The 23,694-nt window shown below is 32.0% G+C and overlaps 1 protein-coding gene across 4 annotated transcripts in view; it reads right to left on the reverse strand.

Annotated features, from left to right (window-relative positions):
- Positions 1-483: 483 nt before the first annotated feature.
- LOC107441582 (oxidation resistance protein 1) overlaps positions 484-23,694 on the reverse strand; it is a 151,958-nt gene continuing 128,747 nt past the window's right edge. For all 4 annotated transcript variants that reach the window (XM_016054904.4, XM_087156909.1, XM_087156910.1 and 1 more), the window contains 5 exons: positions 13,174-13,281; positions 12,947-13,099; positions 11,058-11,153; positions 9,109-9,182; positions 484-4,590 (listed from right to left, as the gene is read on the reverse strand). In XM_016054904.4, coding sequence (XP_015910390.3) covers positions 4,455-4,590; positions 9,109-9,182; positions 11,058-11,153; positions 12,947-13,099; positions 13,174-13,281 — 567 coding nt within the window. In that variant the 3' untranslated portion in view covers positions 484-4,454. The remainder of the gene's footprint in view (positions 4,591-9,108; positions 9,183-11,057; positions 11,154-12,946; positions 13,100-13,173; positions 13,282-23,694) is intronic.

The following is a 23,694-nucleotide window of genomic DNA, read 5'->3' on the forward strand; positions in this document are numbered from 1 at the left end:
ATTTAGCCCTTTTAAAGATGTACAATGTACAGCTTTTTATTTCATAAAAAACACTCATTCCATTTTCAAAATGTCTGATCTCTTTCTATTCTATAACTTGTCCTCGCTCTTCCTCCATGTAGGCATGGTTTCTCGATCCTTCCTTTCTTTCTGTCCCTGACCACTGGTATTGTTCACTCTTTAATTTTATCAGTAAACGACGAAGTCTTCAAATTCCTTACAGACCTTAAATTTGAAAATATTGCTAAATGTGCATTAGATTAAGCTGAAGACATACAGTATTTGTCTCGCTGCATCGCAATCAAATTTAAATTTATGAAGATTGTGCTGTCGTAAACTGTATAAATTTTGTGCCCCACACTATTTGTACTTATAAGTTACCTGACGAGTATTCTGAATATACATATAAAGGAAGGTTGTAACAGAACACCCAGTATCGTGGCGCAAATGTTGTTTGTGTGGAAAAGAATACAAGACACGGTATAAACTACAAAATAAATTTTATAACTCCGAATGAGCACCAGACATGAGGTTGACAACCCTTTGGTCCTTTAGACTACAACATCCATAGAGCTCTACAAAATATAATATTCTATCTACAATTGCAAGCAAGCTCATCGCCTCGAACCGCCACTCGTGATTTGAATATGCACACAAAATAGTGATCGCGTTTAATAATTTGCATTCTGCTTTTTAATGGCACCATCTTACCAAACATGATTTTTAAAGCGTTTTTATAAACTTAAACAACACGAAGCAATAAGTTATTGTCGTGATTTCCCTTGTTAGATTTCTCCAACATTTAACTTTCAAAATAACTATTAGTTTTTCACCCACTATCAAATTCAGTTAAAAATCCAATTGAATTATTACAAGTGCGAGAAGAATTCAATTGAATAGTGTTCAGAATGCAAATTATTTACAGTAAATGCAGGCGATATATTTTTTTAAAATCCACAAATATCCTATAGTATCGTTATAATTTTTTTTTTAAAAATATGAAAAAACATGAATAAACTCTTTTGCTTGATTGTCGAACTTAGAAGAAAAAACACTTTCAAGAGGTTATCGACATCGATAATGAGATAAAAGCACAAAACTAAGAAAATATATATGTATATATAGGCATCTCCATTTCTTTTAAAGCACTCTATAAGTCAAAACTACATTAGGGAAGTAAATCAAGCAAATATTGTAATATGTTGGCGATTCGAGAGCTCACAGAAGAAACGATGGCTGCCTGCCTATTGGCTGTAAAACATCAATGGCGCGACTACTTTGGTCGATGGATAAGGATTGGGAAGAGGGTGTTTTTAGGGTGGCTCTTCGGATTGCCAGGTGGGTGATTGGGCATCATACGTAGAAAAATAAGTAGTGGGAATAAAAATGATTTCATTTTGTCTCAAAGACTGGCGACCTTCCACTCGATGCGTTCGAACCAGGTGTGTACTTATCCTAGAGTTGATAAAATCTGTATACGAGGGTACTTTCGCAAATAAAACCAGACGGTACTGCACTGATCTCTTTATGATAGGACTCTATCTGAACGGGCTTTCAATGTATGACTACACTCCTTTGAAAATGGCCTCATTGATCGAATTATGCTTATTACTGCATTACCATTAGCAGATTGACGCCAAAGTCATGACAAGTAACTCTCATCTGGCCAATGGTAAGTAAGAAAAATACTACCGAATCAGCAAGGAATCGCAGATGGTTGGCGATAAACAGAAAAACCTTACTTCCACTATCAGTTCTAGCTGAACAGAGTATTGTTTTCTTTTATGGTCTTTGTCATCAGTTATTCAGAAGAGCCTGTAATGCTAGGGTTAGGGGTGATCCCTCTTCTTTGCCAAAACGGGCTTTGATGCATTGAATCTGCAATCCATGCTTGAGATCAGTGTGGTACAGCGACGCGGCTCCGGGGAAATAGTAAAAATGGTTGATATGAAAGGAGATTGAATTAATATAGGAAAGATTATAAAAGGCAGACAATAATTCTGCAGGGTATCTATGTAGAAATATTTTGTCGATATAGGTAGGACATTCTTTTTAAAAGCGTTTCAAAATATTTTCTTTAAAGTTTGGGGTTTAAAAACTAACGGAATTCTAATCGAAACTGAAACTTATTCTATCATGACTACCAAACAGAGGATACAGTTTTGTCGGGTACATTACGAAAAGTGAGCAACAACTCTGTAAAACTGACGTATTTAACTCGGAAATAGGGTACAGCATTAAAAATCCGCAATACTATAATTTTTTTTAGTATAAAACTACCTAAAAACCTGGAATAAAAACGGTTACTTTTCATTAAAAAAGAGTAAAAATATTTTGATTTTTTCACGAAATCTCGTGATATCTAGAATTGCGTTGACGCTTTAAATAGTTTAAACAATCCTCTCTCTTGTTTGACGCAAGGAGGCAAACTCGAAAACATCTAGTGAAAGGTCACCCTGTGAAAAAAGTTGAGGGGCGTCGCCATCGAGTCTAAACTCTGATTGGAAGACAATTCTTGTCGTGTCGACTCTGGACAAGGAGGGGTCGACAACGCTTAGAGCGACTTTTTTTGCCACCCTTTTTGCGTTTTCAGATAAAAACATGCCGGCAAATATATCTATATCCATATCTTTACTTTTTTTTTCTCGTCTGGAAACGTGGAAAGGGAAGAAGTTAGCAGTCGACTCAAATTTTATATATTCATTTTTTTTTTCAAAATTCGCTTTATCAGTTGTACTTGGAGGTTTTTCTCTCACTTTTCTTTATCCACCGATCACATGTCTCTCTATCACACATTCCTTTTTTTTTTTTAAATATTCCAATTCATAGCAAAACTAAATTTCATATTAACAAACAGGTTAAAAATAAAATAATTCACAAAGATCATAAAAACTTCAGTATATTTTTTCTCTCTCTCTCACTTTCAATCAGTGCTCCATTAATAATGAAGCTGATCCCTCAACCACGTTCTTACATCGAATAAACAAATTCGCGGAGATGCGCTTGTAGCCTTTCCAGTATCGAAGCGGAACTTTTGATTTCAAAAACAAAGAGATCGAATCGAGAAATTTTTAATGATCACAGAAATATAAAATTTAAGCAGATAAACATTAAACAGTTTAAGTGAAAGTTGATAGTTTTTTTTTCCTGCAGATTTTCTAAAGACGCAGTACTGGAGTTCAAAAGTTTCGAGCACCATTACGCTCTTGATACTTTAAATATCGCTCAGAAATAATAACTTAAAGGCTTCGTTTTTTAACACTAAAATTCGTGGATGGAAAAACACTATGAAACGATAGAGGCGAGATAAAAAATTTCAATTCAAACCAAACTTATTTCTCATCAAAAATCTTTTTTCTTACATATAGTTTAAAAATTAAAACACCATGAATAAAATTAATTTTGGGATTTCTACTTAAAAATTCCTTAAGAAAATTGTGATCTTTTTTTAAGAATTCACTGTTAGAAATTTTGGAGCGCATGGAACCATAATATCATTCAAATTTTCTGCAACCTTAATACGAAATTAAGCTGAATCATATTATCGTATTTCTTCGAATAGTCGATACTATGATTACACTTGAACGGAAACATGGTTCTAGTTACCCTCTTATTGAGGTTGCAGCGAATTTGCACTGTATTATGGGTTAATTTACAAATATTATGGTTCATCGACTTTTTTATGATATTATGATTTTGTATTTGAACCGGTTTTTCCGAGAATGTACGCTTAGTAAGTAAATAGCGTAAATTTTACCCGTTTTGAGAGTAAAAAGTTCGAAACCAATAAAATGACATACAAGAAGAAAAAAACTTCCGAGACAATTTTTAAAAAATAATAAATGGTACTTATCGAAGTTTTTACACTTGATTTCTCAATGCCGTGATTAAACTTCAGTCCATGGAAATAGGGTTCAAGTTAAAGCATTATTAAGGTTGCAGTAAATTCGCACTGTGTCATAGTTTAACTTATTGATAGTATGGTTCAACGTTGAACAGATTTTCCAGAAGGTGTACTTTTAGGGAGTAAATCGTGTAAATTTCCCCCGTTTTGCGACTGAGAAGTTCGAAACCCAATAAAAATCACATACAAGAGAAATTAACTGTTCCAAAAAAAGAATAACAGGATTTTAAGAATGATGAACGTGGCTGTGAAATTCAGCAGTAGACAAAACATCTTTGCAACACTAAACGTCCGGCGACGCCTATCTAGAACTATACGTAACGACTGTGCGGACTGACACGCTCCGTTTCTGGATTTCTTTGGGATATTCTTGCTGACCGGCGTTTCCAGGGAGAGGATTGGTCGTCGAGCTGGAGAAAACCAAAAAAATGTTATGTCCTTGTTGAAAGGGCTGCTCGAGAAAAAGGAGGAAGCGCCGGCTGTGAGGATGGGTCTACGGCTGATTCTATTTGACTAGAAAAACACACACACAGCGGACTAGATTCTACTATTAGGCGAATCCCCAGGCTTCGAGGGTTTTGATTATGAAGTCACTCGAGGACGCCAGAGTATCGTTGTCGTAAGTCTGGCACCGGACACTTCTTCCTCGATAGAGATCGCCATCGATCCACAAACCAAAGTGACCTCTGAAAATTAAAACACATTGAATATTCAGTATGACAGTTTGAAACCTTCCTCACTTACAATGTAAAAATAAATAAAAAAATCGGTAAATCTTTAACCAGTATTTGGTTCAAAAGGACTCATTATCCCAAAGTGAAAGATCATTTTATTTTAGTAACACCATTCATTGTGAAGCATGATCGAGAAATACTTCCAAACTGCAACTGACTGCATTTGGTAAAAGACAGAAAACTTTGACAGTGACTGTAAGCAGAACGATATTTGTTTACGATGCCATGTTTTCTTTACAACTCTGTATGGGAACGACTCATGCGCGTGATTTCAAGTATAAACTTATTTAGGTAAATAAATGTTTTATTTGCATTCATTAAAGTTCATTTCTTTTATGTTGCCTTTTTAAATTTGGTTTGTCGGTATAAAATGGTTAGATATATGACCTACTTCCTATAAAATGACCTACTTCCGGTAAATAGTTTTATTAGGGTACATGGCAACCTTTGCCTACATTTGAGCTCTATAAAAATACCTAATAATGGTGTAACTTCCCTCTTCTTTTATAAAAGAAAAAGAAGAAAGGATGAAAGTATGTTTCTTCGAAACACTTACTTTCGGTACAACCTTCTACCGATATGTGGAGCTAGTGAAAATACTAAAATATGGTAAAATTGATCTCCATTTTATGCAGTCAGCAAATGAATACCAATTTTTGGAACAACGTGGCTTGGAATTTTTAGCAGTGCATAGTAAGCAGAAACATATCACTCTTAACTTTTGAGCTGTTGGTCATATTTTCATTCTGTGAAATGGTTTGGTAATATCTCGAAGATATTTCTTAAAATTTGTGGAGCAGTTAACTGTAACCATGACGAACATGCTTGTCGTGATAAAAAAAAAAACACTTTTTCTGATGAAACAGACATTTTTTTTCCATCAAATTTGGATTTATCAATCAGAAAATAGGAGGAGAATCGACAAAATTTTGAAAAGCTGGCTTTTATATTTCAGCTTCCACGACTATTCAAAAATATGCTACTTTAATAGTGTTTCACTGTATCACGTTGGACTTCAAATCTTTTGAATGATAGGTTAGACTGAAATAATTCTTTCGCAAAAAGTTACAAGCTCTTGGTGAAAAGACAAATATATAATTCTTAGATGAATTAAATGATTTTTATTGATTAATTTGTTAATGAAGATAAAAGTTCTTGAATTCTAAGGTATACAAAGTTTAAGATATTTAAAAATTTCGCATTTTTTTCAACTTAAATTTTGATTTTCATGCCAATTGATCAATAAAAAGAGTCCTTAAAAACTAATTTTTAATTTTAAGCTTTTAGGGAAATTTCTTCGAGTGATAACTAAGTTTTTGTTTTAATATATATTTCTTTGTTTTGTAAATTTGATCTTAAAATATTTTCCCCGGGTGAAGCCTTTTTCCCAAAGTGAATGCAATAAAAAAAATTTAAAGGTTTATTCCGAAAAAGTGCGTGTTTTCATTCATGGTTACAGTTAAATGCAAAATTTGAGATGATTCCTTGAGATATTGCCATAACACTTCACGGAATAAAAAAAATTCGCCCCATCATTCAAAAGTTATACGGGGAATCCATTTTTTTATGACTATACAAGGCTACAATAAAACAGAAACTTTAAATAAGTTAATAATAGAGTGATCACATATTTATAATATCAAGCTAATTGGATACCAGAGACTGTTTTGTGAAATCGGTATCGAATCTGTTGCATCCCTAGAATCAGAAACTTTTGTAAATATTATTTTTTTATTCCCCACTAATTGTAATACATCCTTGTTTCATAGAATGCCATTTACTCCGAAGTTGGGTGTGAAATCAATGAATAAAAAGAGAAACTAACAAAATCCAAAGCATTCCTTAAGAGCTCTTAGGAAGTTTCTTTTATAAGCTCCAAAGTATATTGTGCTTTCGCTGCGAGCTCCAGAATATATGTTTAAAGTATCAAATTCAGCTACAGTGACCGATATTTGCCAGGTTACATACAGAGAGCTGTTCCAGTGCTGTTGTGTTACGATGTCTTAGATTAAATATTTAAATATTTAACAATACTACATCATTGTAGTATAGTTACCTAAACATATTATGTAGTTATTAATGTACAGTGAGCAGAATAAAAAAGGACATTCCTGAATAATTTTTGATCCAATGATCGGATTTTCACGTTCTTAGACTCAATCTTAATGGTTTGAAGAGGTGACTTTAAATATGCTGATTAATTAGCGCCGACGATATTTTAAATTAGGAAATCAGACACGCAAACGTACTTTCTCTAAATAAACATGCCATTTTTTTCGACAAATTTGAATTTCTGATCTCCGAAATATAGGGGGTCACAGCTACCTGGGAAATATGATCCCCATCGCTTGGTCAAGAGAACGGTCCCAAACTTTGGTCCCCTTAATGTTAATTTTTTTTTTTTTTTCGTATTTCGCCATGTTCCGAATTGAAAAGTTTTTGCGCACTCATAAAATTCGTTTATCCAAACATAATTCAATGCAAAAAAAAAAAAAAAATAGATTTTAATAAATATTTATTATTTTTTATTATTTTATTTAAAAACAGTCGAAAAACTTTTATTGTTATGTACACAATTTTTTACATCATTAAAGAATGCAATTTAACTTTGCAAAATGTGAGCAAAATGGGTCGAATAGTCTCTGAAAAATCAAAGTTTGAAGAAGCCGCAATTCTAAATTTGATTTCTTAAGAACTATTCGACCAATTTCGCTCTTGAAGTAAATTTATATTCTTCAAAATGATGTAAAAAAATTGTATACCTTAGGGTTAAATTTTTTTCGGCCATTATTGAATAAAACAGTAAAAAATATTTACTAAAAGCTATATTTTGGCTATAGCTATATTTATAGCTAAAAGCTATATTTTGGATAAATGAATTTTATAACTCTGTGCAAATATTTTTCAATTCACTTAAAATGTTCTCGAGATATGGCGAAATACGAAACTAATCATATTAACGATAAGGGGTACAAAGGGACTGCTCTCTTGACCAAACTATGGGGATCATATTTCCCAGATTGCTATGACCCCCTATATTTCGGAGATTAGAAATTCAAATCTGTCGAGAAAAAATGGTGTGTTTATTTAGGTAAAATACGTTTGTGTGTCTGATTTCCTAATTTAAAATATCGTCGGCGCTAATTAATCAGCATATTTAAAGCCACCTCCTCAAACCATTAAGATTGAGTCTAAGAACGTGAAAATCCGATCATTAGATCAAAAGTTATTCAGGAATGTCAGTTTTTTATTCTGCACACTGTACATCAATAACTGTATTAATAACTACATAATATAACTAATTGGTTGCAATTTGATTGATTACTATATTAAAATATGCAATCATCTCTAATTCGGTATTACCTCTTATTCACAACCTTGTAGAACTAATAAATTTCGTAAACATTTTATTCTATTTACGTATGAATTACAACTTTATAAAAGTTCTTATTTGAATAGTCAGTCAAATAAATATAGAAAACAATGGTCTATTTCATGTTCTTTTAAGCTTTTTCTATCTTATTTTCACATACTGAGTTTCAATTTTAATGACTGAAATATCTAAAATATAATCCCCGCTATGACTTTTTAAAGAATAAAACTAATATTAACATAAAATTCCTAAAAAAATTGGGATGAATTTTGTTTTTAACGATAACTAAAACAAAGCGTAATTTTTAGCTAATTCGCTTGCTTGGAATTTCCAATATGTAATCCTAGAAATTTAGAACTGCTTACAGGCTCGAGTATTTGAAAATTACTGAGATAGTTATCAGTTTGACGCCCGGTGGCTGAGCGGCAGCGCTTCGCACTGTCGTGCCACAGGTCCCTGGTTCGATCCTCGGGCCGGGCAAGGTTGACTCAGACTTTCATCCCTTCAGTGAGTCGATAAATGAGCACCAAGCATGCTTGGGAAGTAAACACTGGGGGTTCCGCATTTGGCTGACCACCTGACCGGAACATCTGCTCCTGCACCCCAGAGCCCAAGGTCAAGAAAACTGAGAAGGGCACAGTAGGCCTTGGCCCTCTATGGGCTGTCGCTCCACTGAGTTTAGTTTAGTTTAGTTATCAGTTTTAAAAGAAATGAAATGAAATTTAACGGTAAATTGAAATCATATTGCTTCAACTCAAGGTTTCCTAGTTGAACTATATTATTGTGCATTTTTATATTTCTTAATCCTTATTTCACGAAACTAATTCAATAGCTTTGACGAAAACAAGGTTCATTTCAGCACTTTAAATGTAAATGATTGCCAGCAAGGTACGATGGTTCAAGATACTGATATTATGGTTCATGATATCTACATTATATTTCAACGTTGGACTGATTTTTCTGAGAATGAGGAATCAGTCATAAGATTAAAAATAATAATTTCACAAAATGAGAGGATAATAATGATTGACAGAACTTAAAAATTGGCGTCTTTAAAAAATTATGGATTTATATAAAATCAAAAAGAGCAAACTTACTCTGAAGCTCCAACAGAAATGCTATCCATGTTTCCTTTCACAAAATAATCATTTTCTCCCGTCCACCGAAAAATCTGTGGGATTGGATAAGACAGCTCAACAACAATTACAAAATTATGAAATATTGTATTTCATTTAAAATAATATATTTTTTTTTTGTTTTTTACTTTAGTATTGATAAACTCATAGTAAATGTATTTTAAAAGAGAAATTGTAATTTATGAGAAATTTTTTTAGTAATCTGAAGTGAAAAACAGCAAAACCTCTCCACAGCGACGACTCTCCGTTCCACAGTAAAATAATAGTTGATGGAGGTTGATCGTTCTTGAGGTTACCTCCATTGACATCCAAATTGTTATTAAAGGTACATGATTTTTGTAAACGGTTTCAGTAGATTTTAGAGATTTGTAAACGATTAGTCAGTGTCATTTTCTTGGAGCGCGAATGCTACTCATTCAAGTATCCTTTTATTTTGTAGACGCAAAAATATGCACGTGAATTACTATTTTATATATGAGCTAAATATGAATTTCGCATCCACTGGTGAAAACAAATAAAGAGACAAACGGTTTCTTTTGCAATGAAAAAACGAACAAAGCAAATTATACCAAACTTATCATCCGATAGAAGACTAATACATAGAAAAACCTTTACTCTAAATAAGGAAACTGTTCAATTGTCCAGCACAATAGCTGACTGTCAGTCAAAGAAAAACATATCAAATAGGGTGTATAATCGCCTCTAACAGCTACACAACTCTCGTATCTCCATTTCATACTGTTTACAAAAATCATTATCGTTCTCTTTTGTAACAGCAACTTTTTGCATTAAACAGGTCGAGTTCCTGTCTCTGTTAACTGTTTCCACAACGAAAACCACATATCTCTGTAATCACCGAAGCACCCACAACAGGTAGCCTTTGATTTCTCTTGTACCAAGACACGCTGGAGCTCATCGATGGTCGTTAGTGCTGGTCTTTGAGCTGCAATTGACCATCCAAGGACACCCGATAAGTGTTCGATGGGATAAGTCTTACAAAGCGTGAAAGCATCTCGTCCCTGCACTAGTGACCTTCTAAAGTACCCCTATCGAACACATGAAGATCGGTATACCTAGACCATCAGACCACCTCAACTATTGTAGTCTTTTTCGACAATGTTAAAGAATGAATAATATCGAATGAATGTTATCGAATGAATGTTAAAGAATGAATAATATTGACTCTAGGGCTCTTTCCAGATAAGAACACGTCTTGAGTCGCTGTTCAGACTGAATCGCGTCTCATCACTGAAAAAAAACCCACCCCTAATCATCCTCTGACCAAGACAAATGATCTCGACTCTATGCTAGACGGTTCTTTTTGTGGTTCACAGTCAAAGGTTTGGGGCTGCAGACCACATTGCGTCTTTGTCTCTGCTGCGTCTGTGACACAGAACATGTTCACCTGTTCCCCTAGACAGCACGTTCTCCTGATCTCTCACCAATTGAAAATGTCTGGTCAATGGTTGCCGAACGACTGGCACGCCAGTCACTACGGTCGATGAATTGTGGTATAATGTTGAAGCTGCATGAAATGCTGTACCCGTCCATGCTATCCAATCCCTGTTCGACTCGATGCCCAGGAGAATAACTGCTGTTATTGCTACCTGCCTAGGGAAGCTGCTCTGAGTACTGATTCCTCAGGATATTCAAATATCCTGAAAATTTAATCAGTTGTTCTTCCAACTATAATGTATGTGCTCAATAAATATTCTGTTATTTGCATTCCTTCCTGATGTAGGAATTTTAATGGCCAGCAGTGTATTTATGACTATCAGTTACTATTCAGCATATTCTACTGTGCGACAAACGTCTTGTTAAAAATTGAAATTACGATAAATAAAATCAAGACGATCCATAAAATATAATAATAAGATAAAATAAATAAATAAGATAGCGGTTCTACAAACCTTAAAAGCTGGGTGGAATGTGAACAGAAAAGATTCCCCAGTTCCATAAAAACTATCACTGGGCCTGAGGGGGTATGACAGCAAAGCTCCGAACACCTACAAAAAAGTTTATATATATGAATTTAAGGAAATTACCCAAATACTTCTTCCGATAATTAAGTTAAAACAAAATATCCATATTCTTATGTATAGCAGAAAACAGCAGAAGAAAATTTTATATGCAAATAAAAGATCACGACGACAAAAAGCAGACAAAGGATTTGTATCTCGATTTTTGTCATTATCTTAAACATTTTTTCGTCATCTTTCAGGAAATTTGAAAATTCCAACTTTCTATGACCTCACTAGGAGTTACTTATTGCCATTTTTTTATCTCGTACATATATTTCATTAAAGGAATTTCGTTCGTAATGTTTGAAAAAATCTAAGGACACAGTGTCAAATGAATAAACAGATTAGGAGAGCTTTTGACCGAGCTCTAACAACTTTTGTCATGAAACGTGTCAGGGCGTGTATTTTCATGTCAAAATATGACCTCTTCGTTTACAAAATTCTGACTTCATTCAATTCGTTTAATTAGAAATAATAATTTTCCAAATTTCTTATTTTAAATGACTCGTACTTACGCAAATTATTTGGTTTTAATAATTTTGTTATTCAGACCATTTTCACAGGAAATCTACTCGAACTTTCCGATCAAACCAATATTTCAGAAAATGCGTCCAAACTAATACGTACAATTAAACTTTAAGGAAAATTTTCTTAAACTTGCATTCTGTCGAATAGGCCTTTATTAGTTTAGAGCTCTTGTTTTCAATGTCAATAAAAGTATTTTATAAAATCTGGTCTTTTTATGCAATCTGTACTTGGTTTACAACATATATATGTGAAAAAGTATATTCCAAATAGTAACTTAAAAATTGGATATTGTCTATCGACCATTCAAAACAGAAAAGATTTTCGCTTTTAAATAGACATAAGTGGTAAAGTTTTATGAAAGACCTACTATGACAAAAAATTTGCCGAAATGTGGGTATTTGAAAGAATCAAATTATGCAAATATACATAAAAAAGGCACTTAGGGATTATCCCGTCGACCATTTTCGTACTTTGGAATTATTCCATCGTCCATTTTTGTACTTTGGAATTATTCCATCGACCATTTTCGTACTTTGGAATTATTCCATCGACCATTTTCGTACTTTGGAATTATTCCATCGACCATTTTCGTACTTTGGAATTATTCCATCGACCATTTTCGTACTTTGTTATTATCCCGTCTACCATTTTCGCCAAACCCTATATTATCGCCAAAAGGTAGCTTCTGCGCAATTAACCGCAAATTTCATATTCCGCCAATACCGCGGAATTACCTGAAAACACTTGGGATTCGTATTTAAACGAATTTATGTGGCGGCTACTGCTAAAGAATAATGACTTGATTGTTTGCGCTTTAAAAGCTATCAAGGATTTTTGGCCGCCGAAATGATTTATAATAATATAGATTCAAGAATAATTAAATGTGTAATTATAAAAAATAGAGGTTTTTACTGTGTGTTGATTATTTTTATTACACTTTTTATTACACTTACATTTTTTGTTATTACTATATTATTGGATAAATTTAATGTATTCAGAATGTTTATTTTGGTAAATGCCTTTCATTATGATGGCGCCAAAGGATTTGTGTATTTTCACGAGCATTGACAGGTGGTCAACGGGATAATCCCAAAATCCCATAAGAAAAATGTACATTGTTTTAAGTGGTTTATTCCAACCCTTATCGAAAAGGCTAGAATTATAAAGCCCATTTCATACTCATTTTATTATCTTTTACACTAAAATTCATAATTCGGAAGGTTGAGTAGTATCATAATGAAGGTACTCACAGCTCCATCTGTATCTTCTATGGCAAGAATGACAGGACTATCGAATTCGGTCATTTTCCTATAAAGGCTCTTCAGGTGAAAACCATCCGATGACGTCGAATAAATTCTAGTCCACGGGTACCCAACCGCCCTTGCAGGTAACAGGGTATACAGCTACAATATAGAGGACTCTTCAGTTTCCTACCTTTATAAGACTACATTAAATCACAAAGAAGGAACATACCTACCTCTTTAATGTGGTCTTCTTGGAAGATCTCTGAAGGCGCTAGGAGGTCAGGAAGAGGAAGTTCTAAATCGCTATAATCCAACTTTTCCATCTCTCCCAACGATAATACCTGCAAAGACATTATTTAACTCACAAGCGACATGCATGACAATCAAATAAAGAGTTAATACACAGTTATGTATAAATATGCAGGGTAATAAATAAAAACGTGAACTAAGTAAAGCGGTTTCTATGGAAATGAAGATGGCTCTCAAAAAATCAAAAAGAGAAAATGAGATGATTTGAAATTTAAAACTTCAAAGTGTATAATGGAAACAGAAAGAAAAAAACGCTAATAATAATGATGATGATAATTGAAAATAACATAATATCTTTGTGTTTAGAAAATTTAAGTCGTGATGTGTTAACTTAACTTTATTAACAATATCATGCTGATGCTGGTACTATAAATATATTAACAGTCGCACCCAGAATTTGTGAGCACCTGCATATTATTTGATTGAGTACTATAAAACTTTTTCAAAATGAATGGGATACTTGCAAGTGACGTAGTGTGGGTATCTCGATACTTATAGGTTGTTGAAACGTGGCATTTGTTCACATCAGCAACTGTTTTTTTCCATTCTATTTCGAGTAAGCCAAGCCCGTCAAGTATCAATTCTCTTAAGTGGCATATTCAAAATTCTTTCACAAAGATTCTTTCTCAAAGATTTCAATTCCTTCACATTATATTTACACAGAGACTTAACACAAGGATGGACACGAAGTCACGTGGAACATAAGCAAACTAATTATGCATCGAAGTTGCCAGGTACACAAAACAAAAATATATCACGGTTACAATAAAATACATCAACAAATAATAAATCTAAGTTAAGTAAAAGAAATTGACGAGAATGAATCATATATCTCATCCGATGTGCGATACGGCTCTGTATTTAACTAATTAACATTCGTTAATTAACATTCTAAGTTATGTAGCTCAACTTTAATGCGCCATTTTGCTGATAAAGATTAGCTAGTGCTGACATCATACGGTATGGGAGGCCCTTTTTCTTCTTGAATTGCAAATACCCAATTGCGCTAACAACTTTATTTAAGAATTTATTTAATGTTATTGCAGAATCTAGACTGAACATTTAGTGACAATTCTAAAGCACTAAGATTTCTGTTCACTTACTAAGTTCGTTGTCTACATATAACTTTGTTTTCCGAAGAAATAGTTTTTGTAGGACGATTCTTGCATTACTTCAGTGACTAAAATATCAATAATATGTTATTCTTAATGGTAAACATTTAGTTTTTTTGAAGTTATACTTCTTATGCGACTTCCAACAAGGTTGCGTTAAACGTTTAACGCAACATTTTTATTGCCCTGGATATCACGTGGTAGGAGCCAGTTTTCCCTCATTCATTTCCATATTGGTTTGGTTCAAACTAGCATAAAAATAATAAAAGTCATAAAAGTGTTGTTTTTCTATAAATATTTTTTTAGTTTGTTTTGATACACATATAATTTAATAGGGAAGTATTTTTTATTTTCAAATTTAGTGGATAACAATTGTAAAAAATGAGTGAAAACAGTCCCACGGACAATGCGACGGATTTAAGGTTATGTCAAGGTACGTCTCTTGTGAATATCAATTGATTGTTTCTCTTCTAAAATTACATTACGACGCATTCACATACATTATTAATACAAATACATTTTCCAGGGCGAGACGATGAGGCAACTACAAGCACTAGTTCAAGAGGTCCACGAGGGAAAAATGCACAATATTACCGTGATTATAGAGCACGGAAGCGAGCGGAGCAGGAAAAAGAGTCGCTGAATAGAACTAGTGATCCTTCTACGACTGCTGATTCTTCTACAATTAACGTCGCAGGTTGCGAAGTTTAACTTCTTCCGCGCGGAGGGACTCCATGCACTATTTTTTTAATATTTTTTATGGTTTAAGTTCCACAACTCTATTAAAAAATTGCTTTCTTTAGAAGAAAAATAAAATAATAGAAAAATCAAACAATAAAAAATTATTTTTTTTTTTTTTTTTTTTTTTTTTTTTTTTTTGAAAGATAAGCTTTTTTTTATTTAATTTGTTTTTTTTTCTTACTATTCTGAATGCTGTTTAAGTTGTCTATTGAACTGGTCGAAGAGTTTGTTACTAAAATAAACATCCATTTCAGGACTAGCAATTTTTATTGATAATAAATATCAAAATGAAGACAATTACTGTTTGTAAGTTTTGGGAGGCAGCATGTTCTCATTAACGCTGTTTTTCGAAGTTCTGTCGCCAACGAAAATTTAAAAAAAGCCATAGTTTAAGTGCCTTACACTTGAAGTAATGCGATGATTTTAAATTTTACTTATAATCTTGCTGTAAAAAATCATCTGGGCTTTAGAACAAACAACTAACTTAAATATTTTAAAACGTATTAAATTATTTTTAAAAATCGTCAATTTGGTGACCTTTTTCCACCTGAATGAAAATTATCAAAATCCCTGCTATATTCTCAGTTTTTGCTGATTTTTATGAGCTCAGATAATGCAGCATTGGAATAGGTTTTCAAATATTAAACTAGTCCATAAAAGCTTTTAATTTTCACAAAACTGTGGCATTTCTTCATATTGACGTGATGCGCCATTTTCAAAATAAACGTAGACAGCGCCTGCTTTAGATTGGCTAAACTTGACCAAACAGTCATGAGTTAACAGTTGCAAATTCTCAGCAGTTATAAAAAATAGCATATTATTCGCGAAAAAGCATCATTTCATATTACAACGGAGCCTTCGAAAATCAGCCTTAATGTAAGCGTAGTGAGCCATCAGATTTTTGAGCACTTTTTCAACCTTACGAATTTCTTCTGGGTTAAAATTTGAGAAAGATTATCTAAATAAAAAAAAGAAGCGATTGCTAATAGATTGCTGATAGATTTAAAAAAAAACTCGTTGAAATAGCTTAACATTTGTTTAGTAATTAGCACCTAGTGAGTGAGGCCATCTCAGCAAACTGTGAAAAATTTAAAGGGGGAAAAAAACAAGTAGTTTGTACAAAATGCGGGAATAAACAAGGGATACATTTTCATCAGATTAGATTTTTGCAGCAATCTTCGTGATTGGAATAATATATTATTAATAGTTTCAATGACAAGATATTGACATAGTGTTAACAGGGTATAAGCAACACTTCCTAGAAAGAACAGGCCTCAGCACGTGTTACCATGAATATCCTTTAGTAGTCCAAACGTAATGACATATTTCGTATTTTCAACCACTGCGCAGCTTAGTACCCCTAACGTAATGACATCTTTCTTATTTTTCGTCTACTGCGCAGTTAACTTCGTCACATCGGACTACTAAATTGATCCGTGCTGAGGCCTTTCTACTTCTAGGAGGTATTGGTATAAGGCCCTCGCCTCCTAATAAGTGGCCCGGGTCCGAATCTAATCTCTCACCAACAGACGGATCGTGAATCCCTTTGTCGTCAGGCTAACCATGGCAGATTTTCGAAGTTTTCCCTTCCATGTAACTCAAATGCGGGTTAAGGCCTGGTTTCTTAGGACAGGACGCCGTCAGCTGGAAATCAGAGCTAACCTCTGATTTGTCCATTTGTGAGTTTGATAGTATACGTCATCGAACGCATACTATCAAACTCACAAATGGACAAATCAGAGGCTAGCGCTGCTTTCCAGCTGACGGCGTCCTGTCCTAAGAAACCAGGCCTTTAGTTTCATCAAGAAGTACGTCACGAAGACAAATTTCTCCCAATACTTGATCCAGATATCCCCTTGTCTACTGGATTGGGTTTAAAATTACAAGGCTACGGAGTGGAATATTGGTAGTCGCAAACTTAAACTTGGGTCGGCAGTTCAACGAAGGCTATAAAACAAAATAAAATTCAGTAGAAAATACTTTTTCTGCTCTTTAGCATTGTTCTTTGGTTAATTTTAAACCAAAGAAATTTGATTATATCGATATTGAACAAGGTTGTTACCTCAAGAAATTGTTACTTCAATAAAACAATCTTTCTCTAGGTCGCAAATGCTGCCTAAAACCGTTAAAATACTTTAAAAATAGGAATTATTTTGGAGAAGCTTAAAACTGATGACAAACATTTAAAACTTTCATAAATATTAATTCAAAGTTTTAAAAAATTCCGAGAAATGCATATGATTACTAAACCAAAAGATAGACCAAACTCAAATTCATATTTTATTTGTGTCTACATATATAAAGTTCATACAAAATTATTTTATAAATGCCCATCTTCTGTTACTTAATGGATGGAATTTAACCATAATAGCAAGATTAGAAAAATCTCAAACTTGAAGAGGTCGTGCCCGGCCTGTTAATCTATGACGTACAGGTCCAAATGAAACTTCATTTTTCCCCAAAAAAATATCAATGACTATACGAATGTACAGTACTGAAAAATAAGCGAAACCCCCTTAATGACTTTTAACCGAATAATCGGATTTTCATGTACTGGGAACATTTTAATGATTTAATGAGGTATCCTCAAATATGCTAATCAATCAGTGCAAACGATATTAGACACGAAAAAGAAACTATAACTGAATAAACACACTTTTATTTATTGACAGGTTTGGGTTTCCAACCCTCTGAATATGAAGGATAGCTGCAATTCCGGAAATATAGTATTTTCGCCAGAAGAGCTGTCTAAAGTTTGTACCCCCTTGAAGTTAATTTCATTTATTATGTATTTATTCATATATGGAGATCTTTTTAAATAAATTGAAACATTTTTGCACACAATACTAAAATTCGCTGACCCAAAAATAATTCTATGCAAATAAAAATTTTAAGTAAACATTTATAATTTTATTTAATAATTGTCGAAAAAAATTCTATTAGTAAGGTATACTTATTTTTACATCATTTAAAGAAACTTAATTTTGTATGGAAAAATACAAAATTTGAACGAAATCAGTCAAATAGTTCCCGATAAATAGAATTTTAAAAATATTAAAAATTTTAAATTTGGGAGAGAACAATGTTCCAATGCAAAGGGTGAAGCGTTCATTTTTGTTTATTTTTATTAGAACTATTTAACTGATGAAACTTATTATTGCATAATCATCTTTCAAAAGCGATCAAACAAAGCACAAAGGAAAATACGAAGTCATGAACGAATTTCAAACCAACTGTTGTAAGAAAACATACTCTGTGCTGACATGTTGATTTTCGTTAAATATTTGAAGCAGATGTTCAGTAAGAATGACAAATTTGAGGTGGCTGCTTTCAAATTCCGTTAAAATTCGACTTAATTGGTTTTTTACGTTGCTGATAATGTGCCCGATTGGAATTTTTGCATGCCCACCTTATAATATATTTGAGTCCTTCAGAATAATTTTCGATTTCTCTTATTTTGGGCTTATTAAATAATATTTAACGTAAGCAATATATTTTAAGTAATATTAATTTAAAAATACTCTAATCACTCAGCTTAAGACCTAACTCCGGCTATCACAATGCGTTTTGTTTTTAAATAAATAAAGACTTTATCTTTGACGTTTTAAAAATGTTTTCTCAAATCAATAATGCATCGTTAATTCAGAATATTAGAAGTAAATATATCTCTATATATAGCTAAGTTCTAGAAATTAGCAAACCTAATAACTAGTTTTTTATTCTAACGTAATAAATCCCATTTTTGTTTAGAAAATAGCACATGGAAGAAATAAGAGACTACTCATTCTAAAATTTCATATTAAATTTTAGAGTCACGTTTCTTAAAGCAACAAGATGTTTGAAGACTATAAACGCATCCTTGATATTTTTTCTTTTGCGTATGTTTGAGCAGTGTGTCAAGTATAACATCTAAATAGACCGAATCGTGAGCATTGGACAACTAACACAAAATCGGTGAAAGTGTGTCATGAATATGACTTGTCTCAATCAAGCTGCTCAAACATTTAGGAACATTACTCATAATTGTTGCAAGCAGCTTTCATACTTAATACTATAGAAGATTAAAAAAAAGATAAGTAATGCTTCAAAGTCATTCGTAAGCTTTGTTACTCAATAATTCACAGTGCATAGAATAAAAAACGAGACATCTCGACTAACTTTTATCCGAGTTTTCTTTTACCAGGACTTAATAACTCGAGGGCTTGACCTTAAATATACTAATAAACTAATGCAGCAGAGGATATTTTAAGAATCCGACGAAAAATTTACTTTTTCTGAATAAGCAGGCCTTTTTCTCGATTGATTTGAATTCCTGACCCTCAAAATAGGGGGCGGGGGGTAACCACAATCTAGAAAAAAGGATCCCAATAGTTTGGTCTGGTGGGCGGTCAAACATTAGGACTATAATATTTTTCTCTTTGCGTATTGCGCTATATCTCCAGAGCTTTTTGAGCGAATCAAAATCTTTGAGTGCAAACTATTAAAATTGTTGCAAAAAATATTTGAATAGATATTTATGAACATTTTATTTAATAATTGTTGAAAATAAATTTGAATTGTAGGATATGTCAGTTATACATCATTTTAAAGAACGTAAATTTGTATGGAAAAATGCGAAATTTGAACGAAATTGGTCAAATAGTTCTCGAGAATCCAATTTTGAATAAACTAGATCACTCCTTTAAACCTTTGCACAGTGGGCCAGTTCGTTTCAAGAAGTTTTCGAGGCCAAAATTAGTATTTCGATAAAAAAAAATTTCAAAATTTAGGGGGGTTTTTATTTAGGGGTTTTTATGTGCAGGTAAATTGAATTCATAGTTGAAATTTTTAAATACACTAAAAATACCAACAAAAAAACAAACAAAATGACGGCTGAAATATGGCGAGCAAAAAAAAATTTATAATAATATAGTACGTTTAAATAATTAAATATAGCAATGAAAATATAATAATTTTCGTAATTTTATATTAAAAATGAAAAGCAAATTATATTTCCGAAGTAATATTACAAAATAACGTGAATTAATTACAAAATAACGCGAAAACATGAAAAAAAAATAGAATTTTTGCTTTTCGGTATATTTATTCCACCTTTGCAATACGGGCAAAATGGGGCAGATTTTTTCGAAAGAAGAAACATCAAAAAAGACAACAAAAAAAAATTTAGCTAATTACTTCGTTGAACTTTTTGGAACTAAGTTTCGAAAGTCATTCAAACATTGTAAAATGTCAAATGATAAGATATAAACTATAAGTTTGTCAAGAGTATAAACTAATCCAACAAATTGAAAAATTGTACTATAATTTAACACTAATTACTCTGATAAAAATGTAACAGTAAAGTGAAATTCCCATACATATTTCTGAAATGAAAATTTAAAAGTTACATTTAAAAAGAAATTTTAAACATATTTTTCATTACATTGTACTCTCATCGGACAAAAAATAAATTATAATGTTTGGAATGATTTTGAATACTTAATTTGGGCTATATTAAAACTGCCTACACATATTTTAGTTGAAAATATAATTTTTGACTTTTGGCCAAAGATCATGGTCTTCTGGCACACAGTGCTTTGATATCAAGTCCTAGTACGTGAAGATATAATCACTAGGTCAAAAGTTATTTAGGGTCTTCCTTTTTTTTTTTGCACACTGTTCAGTGAGTTAAAATACATTTATATAAAGCATGTCACCTAGAAGAACTTTTATTCTAATAAGCAGTTTTTTCAAAAAGTGCCAATCTTTAAAATTCAAACGAGTGACTTCATATACGTATGTTAATTGGAACAGCAGACCATATTTTAATTTACGAGATATTTTTGGTAAAAACAAACTTTCCCCGAATAAATATTCTGTTTTTTTCTTCTTTTTTTTGTGAAGGAGTTCAAAATTTTGACATATCTCAAAAATTTAGGTGTAAACCTCTATCGGGAAAAAATATGATCTCAACTATTTAGTCAGTTAGTCAGGACACCGTAGTTAAAAATTTGAGAAAACTTAATATTAATTTCGCTTTTTGCTTATTTTGCTCAACACCGGGAAGCTTTTAAGCGAATCGAAGCTTTTTTTCACAAAATTTTAAAATTCTTTTATCCGAACATGCATGCTTTCCATGCAAAATTAATTTTTTATGTAGAAAATAATTTTTAAAAATTTAATATTTTTTTTATAATTTATTTAAATTTCTCACAAAAAAACTTTTTAGAATTGTTTGGTGTAATTTTAAATGACACAATTCAAAATTTGAGCGACATCGGTCGAATACAGTTCTTGAAGAATGAAAATACAAAAAATACGGCTTTTCAAAAATTTTCTCACTTATGTACTCACACTAAAATAGTTTCACCATCATTTTTTAAAAGTTTAACACAGTATTACTATTCACTCCTCTGATCTGGGTGATGAGCAGATACAGAAACTTTCTGTGCTAACAGTACAAATAGTATGAAAGGATGTACGGATAAATAGTATAAATCTCTTTCTTTGTTAAAAAATTATACCTCAAAAACACATTTTTTACAAATTTTTTTTCGTGCAAATTTGCTTAAAAACTTAAAACGACATTTAAAAATTAATCAAATATTATGACTATTATAAGTTACTCTTTTTTATTTTAACCATTGATAAATTTAACATGAACGCTAGTTAAATTTCTCATACTGTTAAATATTTGAATTCCGAACTACAGTAATAAACTATAAAATTAGACTTAAACAGAAAAAAAATATTTTTGCTCATGCTAATCACTTTTATTTACATAGTTTCCAAAACTGACAATACTAAGAATAGGAATTGACAGTAAAGTTTTAAAATTGTCCTTAAAATATCACATGATTGGAAAACAAGCCTTATTTACTATCTTGCAAACTTAAAAAATTGGGAAATTGAGGATATAAATCTAACCTAAACATTAATTGGACTTCAAATTAGACTTAATTAGACATAAATTAAACTTCTTAAAGAGAAAAAATATATTTTTGCTCATGAAAATCACTTTGATTTACATAGTTTCCAAAACTGACAATACTAAGAATAGGAATTGACAGTAAAGTTTTAAAATTGTCCTTAAAATATCACACGATTAAAAAACAAGCCTTATTTACTATCTTGCAAACTTAAAAAATTGGGAAATTGAGGATATAAATCTAACCTGAACATTAATTAGACGTCTAATTAGACATAAATTAGACTTTTAAAGAGAAAATATGTATTTTTGCTCATGAAAATCACTATTGTTTACATATTTTCCAAAACTGACAATACTAAGAATAGGAATTGACAATAAAGTTTTGAAATTGTTCTAAAATATCACGCGATTTAAACACAACCCTTATTTACTATCTTACAAACTTTCACGTGCAGGCCGTTAGGCTACCGAAGCGGGGGTGCCATCTCCTCTGCAGAGGATCAAAATTGTGATGGCATGTCTTCGGATCATCCTCAGGGATGTTTCCCATTGTGCTAATAGCCCATTGTGCAGCTCTAGTGCGACGTAAATGAATCACAACAACAACTACAAACTTAAAAAACTGGGAAATTAAAGAAATAAATCTAACCTGAACATTAATTAGACATCTAATTAGACTTAATTAGACATAAATTAGACTTTCTGTGCTAACAGTACAAATAGTGTAATAGTATGAAAGGATGTACGGATAAATACTATAAATATCTTTCTCTGTTAAAAAATTATAACTAAAAGGCTTTTTTTTTATAAATTTTAAATTTTTTTCGTGCAAATTTGCTTAAAAACTTAAAACGACATCTAAAAATTAATCAAATATTATGATTATTATAGGTTACTCTTTCATACATAGTTTCATAGCTTTCAAACATAGTTTTTAAAGAGAAAAAATATATTTTTGCTCATGCCAATCACTTTTTTTTACATAGTTTCCAAAACTGACAATTCTAAGAATAGGAATTGACAGTAAAGTTTTAAAATTGTCCTAAAATATCACACGATTTAAAAAACAAGCCTCATTTACTATCTTACAAACTTAAAAAATTTGGGAAATTGAAGAAATAAATCTAACCTGAACATGACGTGCAAATCTTTTAACTTGTCTTTTCACTTTCATTGGTTTTCTCCACCCCCTGAGACACAAATAAAATAGAGGCGATAATATCCAACACATTATTATCACAGTTTTTTTAGCAACTGCCTTTGCATAAAATAAGTTTCCGAGTTTTGCCTTTTCGTAGAGAGTGCAGAACTATTTATTCAGCAGTCACATGTTTGAAATGAATTTTACAGTCGTCGTTTAATGTGGAAAACGACAATAAATAGAAATAAAAAAATATGTTGTCATTGTAAATCGGAAACATTTGTGGAGTATTTAGTTGAATGACACGCGTCATTAAGGTATTTAACTGCGATGATTCATGCCATTCTTAGTTTAGAAAACCAGAAGTTTCTTGACAAATTCGTATCTTTATTTATTCTGGAGAATTCGATGCTATAGAATCTTTCATATTATTTAATTTTACCTCTCTATTTAATTAATTACATATAGAGAAAACATAAATATGTTTTGAAAAGTTGAAAATGAAATTTATACAAGAGCTCTAATTTTAAACAGTTGGAAT

This window comes from Parasteatoda tepidariorum, chromosome 2, assembly GCF_982258835.1.
Source record: "Parasteatoda tepidariorum strain Cologne lab strain chromosome 2, Ptep-v5.0, whole genome shotgun sequence".
In the NCBI taxonomy this organism is placed as follows: Eukaryota; Metazoa; Arthropoda; class Arachnida; order Araneae; family Theridiidae; genus Parasteatoda; species Parasteatoda tepidariorum.